The sequence below is a fragment of the Gymnoscopelus braueri genome, assembly GCF_963280865.1.
Source record: "Gymnoscopelus braueri genome assembly, chromosome: 3".
NCBI lineage: Eukaryota > Metazoa > Chordata > Actinopteri > Myctophiformes > Myctophidae > Gymnoscopelus > Gymnoscopelus braueri.
In genome coordinates this window covers 43,290,062-43,305,946 of record NC_137612.1, presented here as the reverse complement: position 1 = coordinate 43,305,946, position 15,885 = coordinate 43,290,062, and the positions used below count along the sequence as shown (strand labels likewise).

At 42.9% G+C, this 15,885-nt stretch overlaps 2 protein-coding genes across 2 annotated transcripts; both read right to left on the bottom strand.

Moving 5' to 3' along the window:
• Positions 1-767: 767 nt before the first annotated feature.
• On the bottom strand, positions 768-8,287 carry LOC308079290 (transmembrane protein 263). Its single transcript, XM_080420698.1, has 3 exons — positions 7,790-8,287; positions 5,480-5,570; positions 768-3,093 (listed from the first exon to the last, which is right to left on the bottom strand). The coding sequence occupies exons 1-3, from the start codon at positions 7,796-7,798 to the stop codon at positions 2,813-2,815; spliced, it is 381 nt and encodes a 126-aa protein (XP_080276824.1). The 5' UTR covers positions 7,799-8,287; the 3' UTR covers positions 768-2,812.
• Positions 8,288-10,267: 1,980 nt separating this feature from the next.
• Positions 10,268-13,636, bottom strand: LOC308081953 (E3 ubiquitin-protein ligase TRIM35-like; the record flags this gene model as incomplete). Its single annotated transcript, XM_080423568.1, has 2 exons — positions 10,268-11,290; positions 13,487-13,636. 2 exons carry the CDS (start codon positions 13,634-13,636, stop codon positions 10,268-10,270), a joined length of 1,173 nt encoding a protein of 390 aa, XP_080279694.1.
• Positions 13,637-15,885: the final 2,249 nt, after the last annotated feature.

Genomic DNA, 15,885 nt, shown 5'->3' with positions numbered 1-15,885 from the left:
CAATGATTATTATCAGAATATAGAGCTTTAACAATCAACTTTTGTTTTAATAAAATAAATATCACGTGCACTATACACAGAGGATTTTATTGTGTCCATGCGCCCACTGGGCATTGTCACCCTCTTGGGTCCAACCCTTTGCCCAAGGGCACATTGACACTGTTGCTTGGCAACAAGCATCTGGTAACTTTAATATACCCGTATGATTGAATGAACAACATTGTGTTTACTTGTCTCTCTCAACTGGGCAAATACAAAGGCCTTCAATTAGATATAAATCCAATGTTCATGCATGTACATTAGATTTATACCAGATCAGTGATGCTCAACACTTTTAGTGCGGGACTCACGTATCCGCGCGTCTGGTGTAGCCGGTATCATTGATTATCAACTGGATCTAAACAAACGCGCTGTACGCGCCACGCATACGCTCGCTTTCAAAAGTCTGGTGTAGATCGGCCGTTAAAGTCAAGCACCACCTGTAGAGCCTGGGTTTGCCTGGCTTTTCGTCCACTTAAGGGGGAGTTTGTTGTTGACAGCATTCAAAAAGATGCTTGCAGGGTGTCTTGGGACAACTGCAGCTTACGGGTCCATTTGGTTCCATTTGTACACTCTGAGGTCCAGACCTGTAAGGGTCCATTTGGTTCCATGTGTACACTCAAAAGTTACAGACTCCATTGCAACAAAACTCGTTTAGCTGGGGAACCCTCCCCAAGGACGCCACGTTGAGAACCAGTGCACTATATATAACACACCAACTCTAGAAGCAACTTCTCAAATCTCTTTATTGATATACGTAAAAACATAGAAGACATTCACCTCAGTTCAAATGTTGCATTGAAATGCTGAAATTCATTCATATAAATGTTCACAAACATTGAAAATAAAAACTTGTCAGCAGACGGCGAAACAGAGAAACTTGCCCTTCAATAAATAGATCTGGGTTTCATGTAATATATTGGAATTCATACACACAATGGCTCGATTCTAATTAGATATTCATGTTCTAAATTATATAAATGTCTCTTTTTAACATGGAAATTACACTTTTGTCTCAGCCATCATTGAGTATGCTATATTTTGCAAAGTACAGATTGTAAAAATAATACTTAAGAATAAGAATTCTGCTGTGTAGTACACTTTGCCCTAGCCACTCGAAAATATACAGTACAGGCTTTTAAAAGGTGTTACAATGATTCTAGAAATCTTCCAAACCTACTTCAGAATTCTGATGTTCTGCAATTTAAAAAGCAGAAGTATATTAATGATAGAAAACGAAACCTTTGAGCTGATTGGAGGTTTCTTTCAGAACGTGTTCCAAGGCTGCAGAACCACCTTAAAAAATAGTGAATTTAGACGATTTACAAGCTTCTGAGATGTGACGTGTTGTGAGCTTGTAGATTGGCTACACAAAGTATAAAATAGGGCTACAAAGGGTCAAGTTCATCCCGAGGCCGGTATTTGTGTTTTGTTCAACCCTGTTTGTAGAACATGATGAAAGTAACCGCTACCTAGAGCTGGACAGTATCCATATGGTCAAATGTCTTTTCCAGACTTATTTTAATCCAAAATGTTTAAAAATAACCGATCTACAAGTAGATCGGTTATTTAGATGTAGATGGCCTCTTTTAGCTTCTTTCTTTTTTTTCTGCACAATTTTTGAAATATCAAAAAGAAATGTCAAATTATCGTCACAATATGATATTATCACAATGTCGATTTTGAGGTATTTGGTCAAACATATTGTGATATTTGATTGTGTCCCTAATCTCCCAGCCCCACACACACGCAACAAAACCTGTTGCTTCAAACACTGACAGACATCTAAAAAAAAAACTAATTTATTTTCTTTCAAGAAACGAGAGAACTTAAAGCACAAGCACAAAGGTTGAAGCACTGTGAATATAGTCCCAGCAGAGACCAACGGTCCATTTGAAACTTTGAAAATGTCTTCTTTCTTTGGCTCAGGGTGGATCCACAAAGTCTGCATTAGTCCACTGGTTCTCAACGGCGGGTCCGGGGACCCTTACGGGTCTGTAACTCTTGCGGGTCCATTTGGCTCAGAGTAGATTGGGGTCCCAGATAGTAAAACATTTGATCAAATGGGGGTCACTAAATAACTTAACTTAAGTATACCGAAACCCCCAGTCTATCATGGTCAAATCCTCAGTGATAGAGAGATCTGAGAGTCTACATTTGTACACTCTCAGAGTTACAGACCCGTAAGACCTCTGATGGTCCCCAGAGCCGACGTTGAGAAACAGTCCATTAGTCTCTCCAGACAGACTTCTGGCTCACACAATTTTTCAAATGCTTCGCCGAAAATGTGAAGAAACTACAGCGGATTGTCTGCACCCCTCCCCCCCTTCCCGACACACACACACACACACACACACACACTTCGTCTTTGCAGTCGCGTAAATAAGTCATTTTGTAAACTGTAAATTAGTCGAAGCCTATGTAGCTTGCTGCTTAGCAGAAACGGAAATTAGAAAATACATATTTTAAAGACATCATAAACTATTATGTTTGTGAACGGAAATGACAAACAAGCTTCCGTTCGCGACTTCCAGGAGGAGGAGGACTTACAGACTCTCCGTAGCATTTGAAGATTGCGGAAAAGAGTTGCCTGGCTCGAGAGACTACATGTCCATCATCGTCAATATCGTGAAACCCGATTCACGCGACGGAAATAGGCGATGTGAAGCTCACAACGCAGCACATCCACGCCGCGTTGTGAGCTTGCATGTCGGCTATTTTTGCCGCGCGACACCGTCGTACAACGGAGCACAACTTTGGCTTGTGATCCTCTTCACTCGGCTTTGTCCTTCCTCTTGGACGTGACTTTGCTGGCGACCGTCGAGCCCACGCTGGACACTCCCCCGGCCAAGGCCGACACGCCCCCTTTGACCAGGCCCACGCCCATCAAGGGCACGGTGGTGACGGCCGATTTGGTGATCTCAAGGCTCTTGCCGCCCACCCAGGCCACGCCACCCACCGCCGCTCCGACCACGCCTTTGGTGACGTTGAAGAGGCCTCCGGTCACACGCCACACCATGCCGGGCTGCACCTCTGGGTGCTCCTTCCCTACGTCTGAAACAAACATCATTATTATTATTATTATTATTATTATTAGTAGTAGTAGTAGTATCTGTTACAGGTCCATTAAAAGAAAATGTTTTCGTCATAATATAATTCTAAAAGTGAAGCTTTCCTATATTCTAGGTTCATTGCACATAAAGTGAAATATTTCAAACCTATTTTTGTTTTCCAGTATCTCAAAATATTAAAATATTACAAAAATATTACAAATATAGTACATACATTACAAAATATAAAAAAAAAAAAAAAAGTATAATACAGAAACGTCGACCATCTGAAAAGTATGTCCATTTATGCACTCAATACATTTTTCTAGGCAACTTTTGAACAAAGTTCTGCGTCAATGTGGTGTCGCATGGAGGTGATCAGCCAGTGGCACTGCTGAGGCGTTATGGAAGCCCAGGTTTGCTTTGATAGCGGCCTTCAGCTCGTCTGTATTGTTGGGTCTGGTGTCTCTCATCCTCCTCTTGACAATACAACATAGATTCTCTATGGGGCTCTATGAGGCTAGGTTAGTTCAAGATCGCTAATCTACAAGCGCTGAGGACTGCTCCTGCTCCTCCCGTTCAACATTTGCCACTGACAGGCACCACCCCCAGCCCGTAGGAGTACATACAGTGACAAAGATCACCCTCCCCTGAACATGGCCAACTGTGTTCGTATACACGGCAGATGCTTGGCCATACCGGTTGGACCACGTTGGATTCTAACCCATAGCCTCCGAGGTGGACAGATACTTTGAGCCTGCGCCACCTGAGCACCCTTGTCTTGGGTTTCTATTATTAAGCTACATTTCATATACAGCTATATGATAACGATAACGAGAGCTATACCAAAGTATGTCTTGGGTTTTGTCTCCTCCACATTGCAGCAAGACCATGTTGACATGTAGCCAAGCATGTAGATCAGCTATTTGCTTCTAACAAATACATGTACATTTGGGGATCCTTGACATGAACATGTGTGAGAACTGCTGAGTCAACCACCACTGAGTACAACAAGTGTTTCTCAAAAGTGGGTGTGGTCATAAGTTGTGTTGAGTGTGGTTTAGGGGCTGGCTGTACCTGTCCTTACTAAATCGAGTTGTCACTTAAGTATTAACTAAATCCTGATTTACACTCCACAAAATTAAAACAGGTCGCGCAACACAAAATATTTGCACCTACCACCTATACTAGGTGAAACTGTTGTGGATCAAAATGTTGTTTAATAAAAGTTGTAAATTGAAGTCGTAGTGAGCAGGCTGTCAAAACAACAGTATAACAACCATAATCAACCTGTCAACACAGATTCTGAAACTCTACATCTTATACGTGTTTGAATAATCTATGGCTAAAAATCTCACTAATCTAATGTTATTTTTTCAAATTGATTTTGAGATTTTGCACTTGTTGACAAAACATATCAGTCAAAACATTGGTAATTGGTGGTCTAGGACTCAAACTAAAATGTGATATCGGTCAGGCTCTAGCTCGCAGCGCAGGCTTGTATATCTGCTGTTTTTGAATAGCACCAAAAATCTAAAATGACACAGACGCTTTCCCGGTTTTAATGGGCTAGTACAGTGCCAGTGGTTCACAGCCTCAATGATGCAAAATGTCTCCCGCATTTCACAACGTACAGTTTGCAAGAAGAGGTTGCACAAACAAACATTCCCATGACAGTTTCTAAATTAGCAGCAGGCAGCAACCCCGCAACTTTCTCCAGAGAGACGCACCCTCCTTAGAAGCACTTAAAAATAATAACGAAGCAGCATGTAAAAATAACATGGAGCTTACAGTGTGTAGGCAGGGCAGTCACAATCGTGACTGTTTTAGTTGATGATTAATTGTCCGCCAAATAATGATGATTAACGATTTAATTGTGTTTTTGGCATTTGAGCATTGGAAGTTATAACATACGTATAAATCAAAATGATATTTCAGGTTTTTTTTGGCTTTGTAAACAAAACACTGCACAGGGCATATGACAAGTAACTTAATCTGCAAAGAAATGACTGACAATGACCTAGCCTGGCATGGCCAGACTAATATCACTGCGAGGGCACAAAAAGATTGGCAGATTCGTCTGGTTTCCATGGTTAACAATGGCACCACCATGTCCAAAATGTTATCAAAAATTGCGAAAACAGCTGATCTACAAGCTCACAATGCATCGCTTTTGTAACATGTTGTGATCTTGTAGATCGGCTATTTTCGTGATTTTTTGACAGAATAATTCATACAGATGAATGGAAAGGAATCTGACGATTATTCAAAAATAATCGCGATATAATAGCCAAATCATAATGTGATTATCATTATTATTCAAAATGATCTCAAATAATTGTGATCAGGCAATTATGTAACAGGCAATTATGTAACAATAGTGAGGTTACCTGCTGTCATCATGTCAGTCCCAGCAGACTCCTGCTCCTCTCCCACGGCGGTCGTTCCAGGCTGACTCTCTGAACTCACATTGTTGGCGTTCTGACAAAACAACACACAATTGACAATGAACAATGTAGGCTTTTAGCATATGCTCTTATCCAGAGAGACTGTTTATTTAACTCTAGTCAACAAACAAGGTAAACAATCACAAAAGTAAGAGTGCAGAGAGAACCGTGTAGGGCCTCAGAGAGTCTGGGAGATACCAGGTAAATAACAATGAACCTAGCATCTGTCTAGACAACACGCTATCTAAATAACATTATGTACATTTGAAACTATAGGATACCAGGTAAACAAGGAACCTAGCACCTGTCTAAACGAGTTCAACATGCTATCTAAATCACCTTCTGACCCCCATCTAACCACTTAACACGGTAGCCGAATGGCTGATGGGTGGGCCGCAAACGCTTTTGATATCTTCAAGTGGGCCCTGATCCAGAAAAGGTTGAGAACCACTGGTTGAGAACCATCTGGTTCCTCGTTCCTAACAATCAATCAATTCGCTGTCCTGGACCCCCTGGACCCCGTTCAAAGACCCCTGGGGGTCCCCAGAACCCCATGTTGAGAAGTGCTGTCATATTGTATTCTGTTTTAAGTGAATGCAATGACATATTGGTAACCGTAAGAGTGGGCACCAAGGAAGAGTGTTAATTTGCCTATTCTTTCCAAAATGTTAAATAACAAACTATTTGGAAAATGATCTTATGTAATGTAAAGTATACATGGTGAGAACATGCTTGAACATTTGACTAATTTCCATAGTTGCTACACATTGCTACAAAACCTGCATAGCCAGTCATTTTGGGCATGCATAAACAAGAAGTTGAAGGGTAAATTAGGTCTGATAATGATGAACCATGCATGTTCATGTATAGCTACTTTATATTATTACAGACCATTTTCCAAATTCTTATTTTTTTTTTACATTTGGGGGGGAAAAAAGAAGCCAACATTGAGGTGGTCACTCTGTATACAGTACAGTAGGCAACAACTAGGCATGCACATTTTTTCCTCAACACATAACTATAATTATAGTCAATAACATGATATGATTCTGAAATGATCATTCTGCATAATTACTACTTTTACACTTGTATACTCTGATACTTGTAAACTAAGTATTTTTTACACTGTGGCTACTTTTACTTTAAGATCTGACTGGCCTACTTCTTCAAGGTAGACAATATGTACATTATGCCTTTACATTACCAGCAGTCATGTGCATTTAGCCACGTTACATTACACAATCACTGGGGGAAATATCAATTAAATTACTTCTTGGCAGCTTCAGTTACTAGTAGGCTAGTTACTGTGCAAATGGAATTACTACAAAACATACATTAAGTGATACATGATTATGTATTTATAGGTTAATCAGCAGCACAAAAATTAGCCTACTGTAATTAAAATCAGACCCACCTTTACCAACTGCAACAATAAAGTGATGAACATGTAAATGGTATTGTATTACTAATTACAATCCAATTATGATTGTGAACTGACCATTCTGCACAATGAGGAGGCCTACTTTTATTTTTGGCACTGTAACTATATTTTGATGCCAACACTTTAGCCTACCTTTACTCAAGTAATTATTTGAATACAGTTATTTAATGACTATAGAGATACTGTGCACTGATTTGCGTGATGTTTGGACAAAATCTGTAGGAGTAGGCTACTGTCAAAACAAATATTTTGCAAAAACCGGCCTCCTGGTGGCGCTATAACAGGCCCATGTGAAACATTTGGGGCAGAGGTTCTGCTCTAGACTAGCATGATCCATGGAGTGTGTGTGTACAGTTTCGCTGTAATCAAGGCAAGGTGCCGGAGATTAGCTGTTCACAGAAGGACAGACACATGGACACACAGATGGACGGACATGGTGCAAAACAGTCTCAGTCGGCCTGGCGGAGACAAAAAGTGAGCACTTAATTCTTCCATCACTGCAGCTACGTTATCAGCACGGTTACGTGTCGTAATGTACGAGTACGACTTGTACTCGTACACATTAACCTACATTTACACTAGACCGATAATAGATAACATTACTTCAATCACAGCTCTATTGGATCAAGAGTAAGACATGCAAACGTCAAACTCGATAAAATAAGTCTATATGACAATGACAGTCACAGTCTTGACTTGATCCAAGGCTATTAAGCTCAGCTCATTAACTCGTCCAGCATGCCAGAGAATCGTTTGAATAAAAAGGCAATAATGATAATAGTCCACAAAAACAGAGTGAGTTTGGTTTTTACCTTCACCATTGTTCCAGTATGTTTTTGCAGTCTCCTCGAAAACACACCTGGCTGGACGATCAGACAAGTTTCGCAGGATCAGAACTTTTAGTTTGAGAACAACTTTCAGCCCCTGGTTCTTCTCTGTCTAACCTTAGTCCCTACACCTAAAGATCTAACCTACACCAACAGATCTAACCTATACCTAAAAGATCTAACCTACTACACCTAAAGATCTAACCTATACCAACAGATCTGAGGTCTTCATGCACATAGAAAACGTTGCACTTTCTTCTTCCACTGTAAACTTGTAGTATTTTGCTGCTGCTCGTTCTGCCTACGTGGCGCCTACAGTTACACTGGAGCCTGCTTTGTGCTGCGTCGTACTGCGGTGTCGCCGAAGAGCAGATCTAAAGCTAGCTGGACATCAGTTAACCAGCTAGTTGTCAGCTTGTAGATCTGTTTTCTTAAGGGTCTCTCGCCTCCTCAGCCCCGGATCTTGCGTCACTACTAGCCGAGACTACACCTCTATCTCTCTCTCTCTCTCTCTCTCTCTCTCTCTCTCTCTCGCACTCGCACACACGCGCGCGCGCGCGCACACACACACACACACACACACACACACACACACACACACACTCTCTCTCTCTCTCTCTCTCTCTCTCTCTCTCTCTCTCTCTCTCTCTCTCTCTCTCTCTCTGTACTTTCCTCCGAGGTGGAAAGACTGGTGACGCGAGGTTACTCTGTACAGCTGCTACAGTATCTGGAAGATCATGAGAACTGTAATAAACTACCAAAGGACAATTATTTTTTTCTTCTTCTTTTTTACAGACACAAATCTGCATGTGAATAATTATCAAGATGTTATGATTGAATGAGATCAACAATATAATAATAATGATAATAATAATAATAATAATAATAATAATAATAATAATAATAATAATAATAACAATAATTATAATAACAATTATATTCATTTATTAGCATTTATAATCATTTATAATCATTTAGAAATCCGGCGACCTCAGAACAGTCGGACGCACAAATCCCACGACCTCAGGTGCCTCGCTCGGCCTGCACTACCGCACCGATGGCAAGCTGTTCAATCTGCGAAGACTCCAGGCAAAGACCCAAGTGCAGACGACCACTGTTTGCGACTTCCTCTTTGCGGACAACTGCACATTGAATGCTTCCAACCAGCTAGAAATGCAGCTGAGCATGAATAACCTCGCTACATCGCTACATCAGCATAAAGAAAACAGAGGTGATGCACCAACCTGCTCCTGGAGCTCTGCACACTGAGCCCCTCATCAGCGTAAATGGTGAACACAGCTGCTGAAACGTTTGTCTACTTAGGTACCACCCTGTCTCGCGTGGGCAACATCGATGAGTAGGTCATGCACAGGGTAGCCCATGAAAGTGCCGCCTTCGGCAGACTTCGCACTTCTATCTGGGAGCGTAGAGGGCTCAGCCTACAGACTAAACTGAAAGTCTACCGTGCTGTTGTCCTCCCCTCCCTGCTGTACGCCTGTGAGACATGGACTGTGTATAGCCGGCATGCAAAGCAATCAATGCCTTCCATATGAGATGCCTCAGGAGGCTGCTCAACATCAAATGGCAGGACAAGGTCCCAGACACTGAGGTCCTCCACAGGGCTGAAATGGAGAGCATCTATGCCATGCTCAAGCGCTCCCAGCTGAGATGGGCTGGCCATGTCTGCTGCATGCCAGATGAACGCCTACCAAAAAGGCTGCTGTACGGTGAACTACACCATGGCAAGCGCTCACGCGGCGGCCAGCGGAAACGCAATAAGGACACCCTAAAGGCGAGTCTCAAAAGCTGTGGTCTGGATCCAGAGACCTGGGAGGCCGATGCCCAACACCGCTCCAACTGGCGCTCTGCAGTCAAGCATGGTGTAGCATAGTCTGAAAAGCCCTGCATCCACGAAGCTGAACAGAGGCGACAGTATTATTTTTACCCCTTTTTTCTTTCCAATTTAGCCATTATGCCAATTCATTCCTTCCTTTCTCTGTTCTCGGAAATCATTAGTCCGACCGAATTGCCAATCTGGACGGCATGCCTTGGTAACCTGGGGCACACATGCAAAGTTCGAGGTCGATTGGTCGGACGGGGCCCGAGTTCTACCTGTGACAGATGAACACACACACGCACACGCACACGCACACGCACACGCACACGCACACGCACACTCACACATCAGAGTGTTGGTTAGGAGACACTAGTTCATGTTGACTGTCGTAGACCACAGCATCATATAGTTGCTGTTGGGTGGAAGCCATGTATGTCCGAAACAAGGGAACCAGGAGACCTGGTACTGCCAGACCCCTAGTGGTTGAAATTTGAATGGCCGGACTTCGCATGACGTGTGTGCAGAGGAAAACAGGGAAAGGACAGGAAAAGAGGGACAGACCGACCGACCGACCGACCGACAAAGCCTCATGTAGGCCCCTTTAAGAACCAGATGTATGGTCATCATCAACTTAAATCTTGAATTACACTGATCTTCCTTGGTAACATCTTCAGAGGCTGAACATGGCCATTATAAATGTATGGAAAGAGTGTGTCAGTGAAAGTGTGTGTGAAGGTGTGCAGGTGTGAGTTAGTATCAGGGTCAGAGAAGGACAGCTTTCCTCTGTTCCAGTCCAGCTGGACTCTGATACTCCAGGGTTTCTGATTCACTGAGAGAACAGTGATTGGCCATGGTCTGGAACGTGCTTTGTACTGACCATCATATAACATTATTCTCCAGAATTGACTCCCGATGTCCCCCGTCCGTGGGAAAGACTCTGCTAACACACCTACTGACCAGTATTCGCTTCCTCCAACCTCAACATCCCAGCTGTGAGTCCCTGAGTTAAAGCCCTCAGAACCCAGGACGAAGGGCCAGTAGTCAAACCTCTCTGGGTTCTCAGGAAGCTGCTGTCTCTCTCCACGTCTCACACTGGTCAGATCATCACCCAGGATCAGTCTTGAATTGGCGGTGTTGGGGTCCAGAATGACAGGAGTGTACGAGACAATGTCCTTCATCTTGTCCCAGACTCTGAAGGTCAGGTTGCCCAGGTGTTTGACCTCGTCTATCAGTGCTCCTGAGTCCATCTGTGGGCCCTGCAGTGTAACTCTTTTCACTGTGGTCTTGTAGTTTTGCAGAGATGAGAAGTGTTCAGCTCTCAGCTTCTTTTTCTCTGTGGCTCTGATTGTGTTTGAAAGAGTTGACATTTCTCTGTTCAGACTCTTGATTTTCTGCTTCATCATCTGACTCTTCTGCTTCATTTCCTCCCTCAGTGCAGTGACTCTGGCCTCCTCTTCCTCATGTAGAAACTGATGAAGCTTCTTAAACTGTTCCTTCATCTGCCTCTCTGTGTTCTTGGCCTGGACATTAATGTGTTCTGCTGCCTGATCACATTTTGTTTTAAATTCACTAAAGACCTTTAGTTTCTCCTGTAAGAGCTTCAGTGATTCCTTGGCTTCCTCCTTGGAATCGATTTTGCGACGTTTCTCCTTTATGAAAGTTTCACACATATTCTTCAGAACACGAACACAGGGTGGATCATCAACTGAAGATATTCTCTTACAAACTGGACATTCCTTTATTTTCTTATGTGCCCACCACTCCTGCAGACAGGCTTTACAGAAGCTGTGACTACATGGCAGGACAACAGGGTGTATAAATACATCACGACACACAGAACAGGATAAATCCTCTTCTGAAAAAGACAACTGGAAAGACATTGTAATCTCTGAATGAACCTTCAAGTCAGTTGACGTTTAGCAGCAGGTTCCTTTGTCTGGGTCAGTATACTGTCCTGCATCTGTGGTATGTTCTTGTTTCGGTTTCTCTAGAACTAGACCAATTTAGAGAGGATGTCACAGTGACATCGCAACAGTGACGTCATGGTATGGGTCAGGTCAATGCTATTCCTTATGGATTATTATCTGCAAAAGCAAGAAAGCGTATCACAAGATAAAATTGCTTTTCATGTCAAATTCATTGCTCAGTCAACACCGGAGCTGGTGTGTACAGTAGCTGTTATGGTATGGTAAATGGTCTGTAGCTGTAGGGTAGATGGTATGTAGATGGTATGGTATAGAGATAACAGATCTGCTATTTTCACTTCTTAAAAGTGGTTTTAAGTTCATGGAATTTCTTTTCTTTTCTTTTCTTGTTTACATTCTATTGATATATTTTTTATATTTTTTATATTTTTTTACATTTTATATTTTAAGATGTTTTTGTTTTTTAATTATAATTTTTTTAATCTTTTGGAATAATAATAAAACATTGTAAAGAAATAAAGCGATAATTACTCGTCGTGACCCATAAGAATAGACCTGTGAACCAAAAATTGGTCCCGACAGTGTTTGGGAAACACTGGCATAATGCATACCAAACTTTAACTTTTTGATATGTTTATGGAACCATATTTAGACGTCAGTATGACCCCACAGTGAGCCCACACCGTTTCTTCAGGAACAGTATACTAGTTATAAACATTGTCATAGTTTGATTTATACCCTGAGCTGTGGTTAGCATGATGATTACAATGAAAGTCGTCAGTACACATGATGCCCAATATGAAGGCATTCGACGTGCAGAAGCTACATTCAGCTTAGTACAGTGTCACCCCAGCGTGTTTGTTTTGTCCCCCTCCGCCCCTCTCTTGCACCCTCCCTGTGTGTGTATGTGTGTGTGTGTGTGTGTGTGTGTGTGTGTGTGTGTGTGTGTGTGTGTGTGTGTGTGTGTGTGTGTGTGTGTGTGTGTGTGTGTGTGTGTGTGTGTGTGTGTGTGTGTGTGTGTGTGTTTGTCCCCCCTCTCTCTGTCAACCTCCCTCTGTGTGTGCGTGCGTGCGTGTGTGTGTGTGTGTGTGTGTGTGTGTGTGTGTGTGTGTGTGTGTGTTTTGCGGGTGACGGCCACCTCTTCAATTGTTTCCCTAGGAAATAAGAATATAGCCACCCGCTCTGTTCTGGAGACCCGCTGATCAGAGCAACTTCACATTCAGCACTGCACTCCGCTGTGGCGACAGTCGACAGCAGTACACACACCGAATATGAAGTTGATCGTTCTGACGGTTCTTAAGATACGTGGAGGACAGATCCACGCACTCACTCACTCACTCACTGAGAGATTTGTGGAATTTATAAATAGCTTACACAGATCTTCCTCGGTAACACCTTCAGAGGGACATGACCACCATTAAAAATGAATGGAAAGAGTGAGTCAGTGAAAGTGATGTGTGTGAAGGTCTGTAGGTTCACGTTAGTATCAGGGTCAGAGAAGGACAGCTTTCCTCTGTTCCAGTCCAGTCGGACTCTGATCCTCCATGGTTTCTTTTCCACAGCGAGAACAGTAACTGACCCTGGTCTGGAGCGTGCTTTGTATTGACCATCATATAACATTATTCTCCAGAATTTACCCCCGCTGTCTCCCTTCCTCTGGCAAGAATCTGCCGACACGCCTACTGACCAGCGTCTGTTTTCGCCAACCTCAACATCCCAGCTGTGAGTCCCTGAGTTAAAGCCCTCAGAACCCAGGACACGGTACCAGTAGTCAAACCTCTCTGGGTTGTCAGGAAGCCTCTGTTCCTCTCCACGTCTCATACTGGTCAGATCATCAGACAGGATCAGTCTTGAATTGGCAGTGTTGGGGTCCAGAATCACAGGAGTGTAGGAGACAATGTCCTTCATCTTGTCACAGACTCTGAAGGTCAGGTTGCCCAAGTGTTTGGCCTCATCTATCAGTGCTCCTGAGTCCATCTTTGGGTCCTGCAGTGTGAGCTGGACTCTTTCCACTGTGGCCTTGTAGTTCTGCAGAGATGAGATGTGATCAGCTGTCAGCTTCTTTTCCATGAAAGTATTACGTTATTCATGAAAGTTTCACACATATTCTTCAGAACACGAACACAGGGTGGATCATCAACTGAAGATATTCTCTTACAAACTGGACATTCCTTTATTTTCTTATGTGCCCACCACTCCTGCAGACAGGCTTTACAGAAGCTGTGACTACATGGCAGGACAACAGGGTGTATAAATACATCACGACACACAGAACAGGATAAATCCTCTTCTGAAAAAGACAACTGGAAAGACATTGTAATCTCTGAATGAACCTTCAAGTCAGTTGACGTTTAGCAGCAGGTTCCTTTGTCTGGGTCAGTATACTGTCCTGCATCTGTGGTATGTTCTTGTTTCGGTTTCTCTAGAACTAGACCAATTTAGAGAGGATGTCACAGTGACATCGCAACAGTGACGTCATGGTATGGGTCAGGTCAATGCTATTCCTTATGGATTATTATCTGCAAAAGCAAGAAAGCGTATCACAAGATAAAATTGCTTTTCATGTCAAATTCATTGCTCAGTCAACACCGGAGCTGGTGTGTACAGTAGCTGTTATGGTATGGTAAATGGTCTGTAGCTGTAGGGTAGATGGTATGTAGATGGTATGGTATAGAGATAACAGATCTGCTATTTTCACTTCTTAAAAGTGGTTTTAAGTTCATGGAATTTCTTTTCTTTTCTTTTCTTGTTTACATTCTATTGATATATTTTTTATATTTTTTATATTTTTTTACATTTTATATTTTAAGATGTTTTTGTTTTTTAATTATAATTTTTTTAATCTTTTGGAATAATAATAAAACATTGTAAAGAAATAAAGCGATAATTACTCGTCGTGACCCATAAGAATAGACCTGTGAACCAAAAATTGGTCCCGACAGTGTTTGGGAAACACTGGCATAATGCATACCAAACTTTAACTTTTTGATATGTTTATGGAACCATATTTAGACGTCAGTATGACCCCACAGTGAGCCCACACCGTTTCTTCAGGAACAGTATACTAGTTATAAACATTGTCATAGTTTGATTTATACCCTGAGCTGTGGTTAGCATGATGATTACAATGAAAGTCGTCAGTACACATGATGCCCAATATGAAGGCATTCGACGTGCAGAAGCTACATTCAGCTTAGTACAGTGTCACCCCAGCGTGTTTGTTTTGTCCCCCTCCGCCCCTCTCTTGCACCCTCCCTGTGTGTGTATGTGTATGTGTGTGTGTGTGTGTGTGTGTGTGTGTGTGTGTGTGTGTGTGTGTGTGTGTGTGTGTGTGTGTGTTTGTCCCCCCTCTCTCTGTCAACCTCCCTCTGTGTGTGCGTGCGTGCGTGTGTGTGTGTGTGTGTGTGTGTGTGTGTGTGTGTGTGTGTGTGTTTTGCGGGTGACGGCCACCTCTTCAATTGTTTCCCTAGGAAATAAGAATATAGCCACCCGCTCTGTTCTGGAGACCCGCTGATCAGAGCAACTTCACATTCAGCACTGCACTCCGCTGTGGCGACAGTCGACAGCAGTACACACACCGAATATGAAGTTGATCGTTCTGACGGTTCTTAAGATACGTGGAGGACAGATCCACGCACTCACTCACTCACTCACTGAGAGATTTGTGGAATTTATAAATAGCTTACACAGATCTTCCTCGGTAACACCTTCAGAGGGACATGACCACCATTAAAAATGAATGGAAAGAGTGAGTCAGTGAAAGTGATGTGTGTGAAGGTCTGTAGGTTCACGTTAGTATCAGGGTCAGAGAAGGACAGCTTTCCTCTGTTCCAGTCCAGTCGGACTCTGATCCTCCATGGTTTCTTTTCCACAGCGAGAACAGTAACTGACCCTGGTCTGGAGCGTGCTTTGTATTGACCATCATATAACATTATTCTCCAGAATTTACCCCCGCTGTCTCCCTTCCTCTGGCAAGAATCTGCCGACACGCCTACTGACCAGCGTCTGTTTTCGCCAACCTCAACATCCCAGCTGTGAGTCCCTGAGTTAAAGCCCTCAGAACCCAGGACACGGTACCAGTAGTCAAACCTCTCTGGGTTGTCAGGAAGCCTCTGTTCCTCTCCACGTCTCATACTGGTCAGATCATCAGACAGGATCAGTCTTGAATTGGCAGTGTTGGGGTCCAGAATCACAGGAGTGTAGGAGACAATGTCCTTCATCTTGTCACAGACTCTGAAGGTCAGGTTGCCCAAGTGTTTGGCCTCATCTATCAGTGCTCCTGAGTCCATCTTTGGGTCCTGCAGTGTGAGCTGGACTCT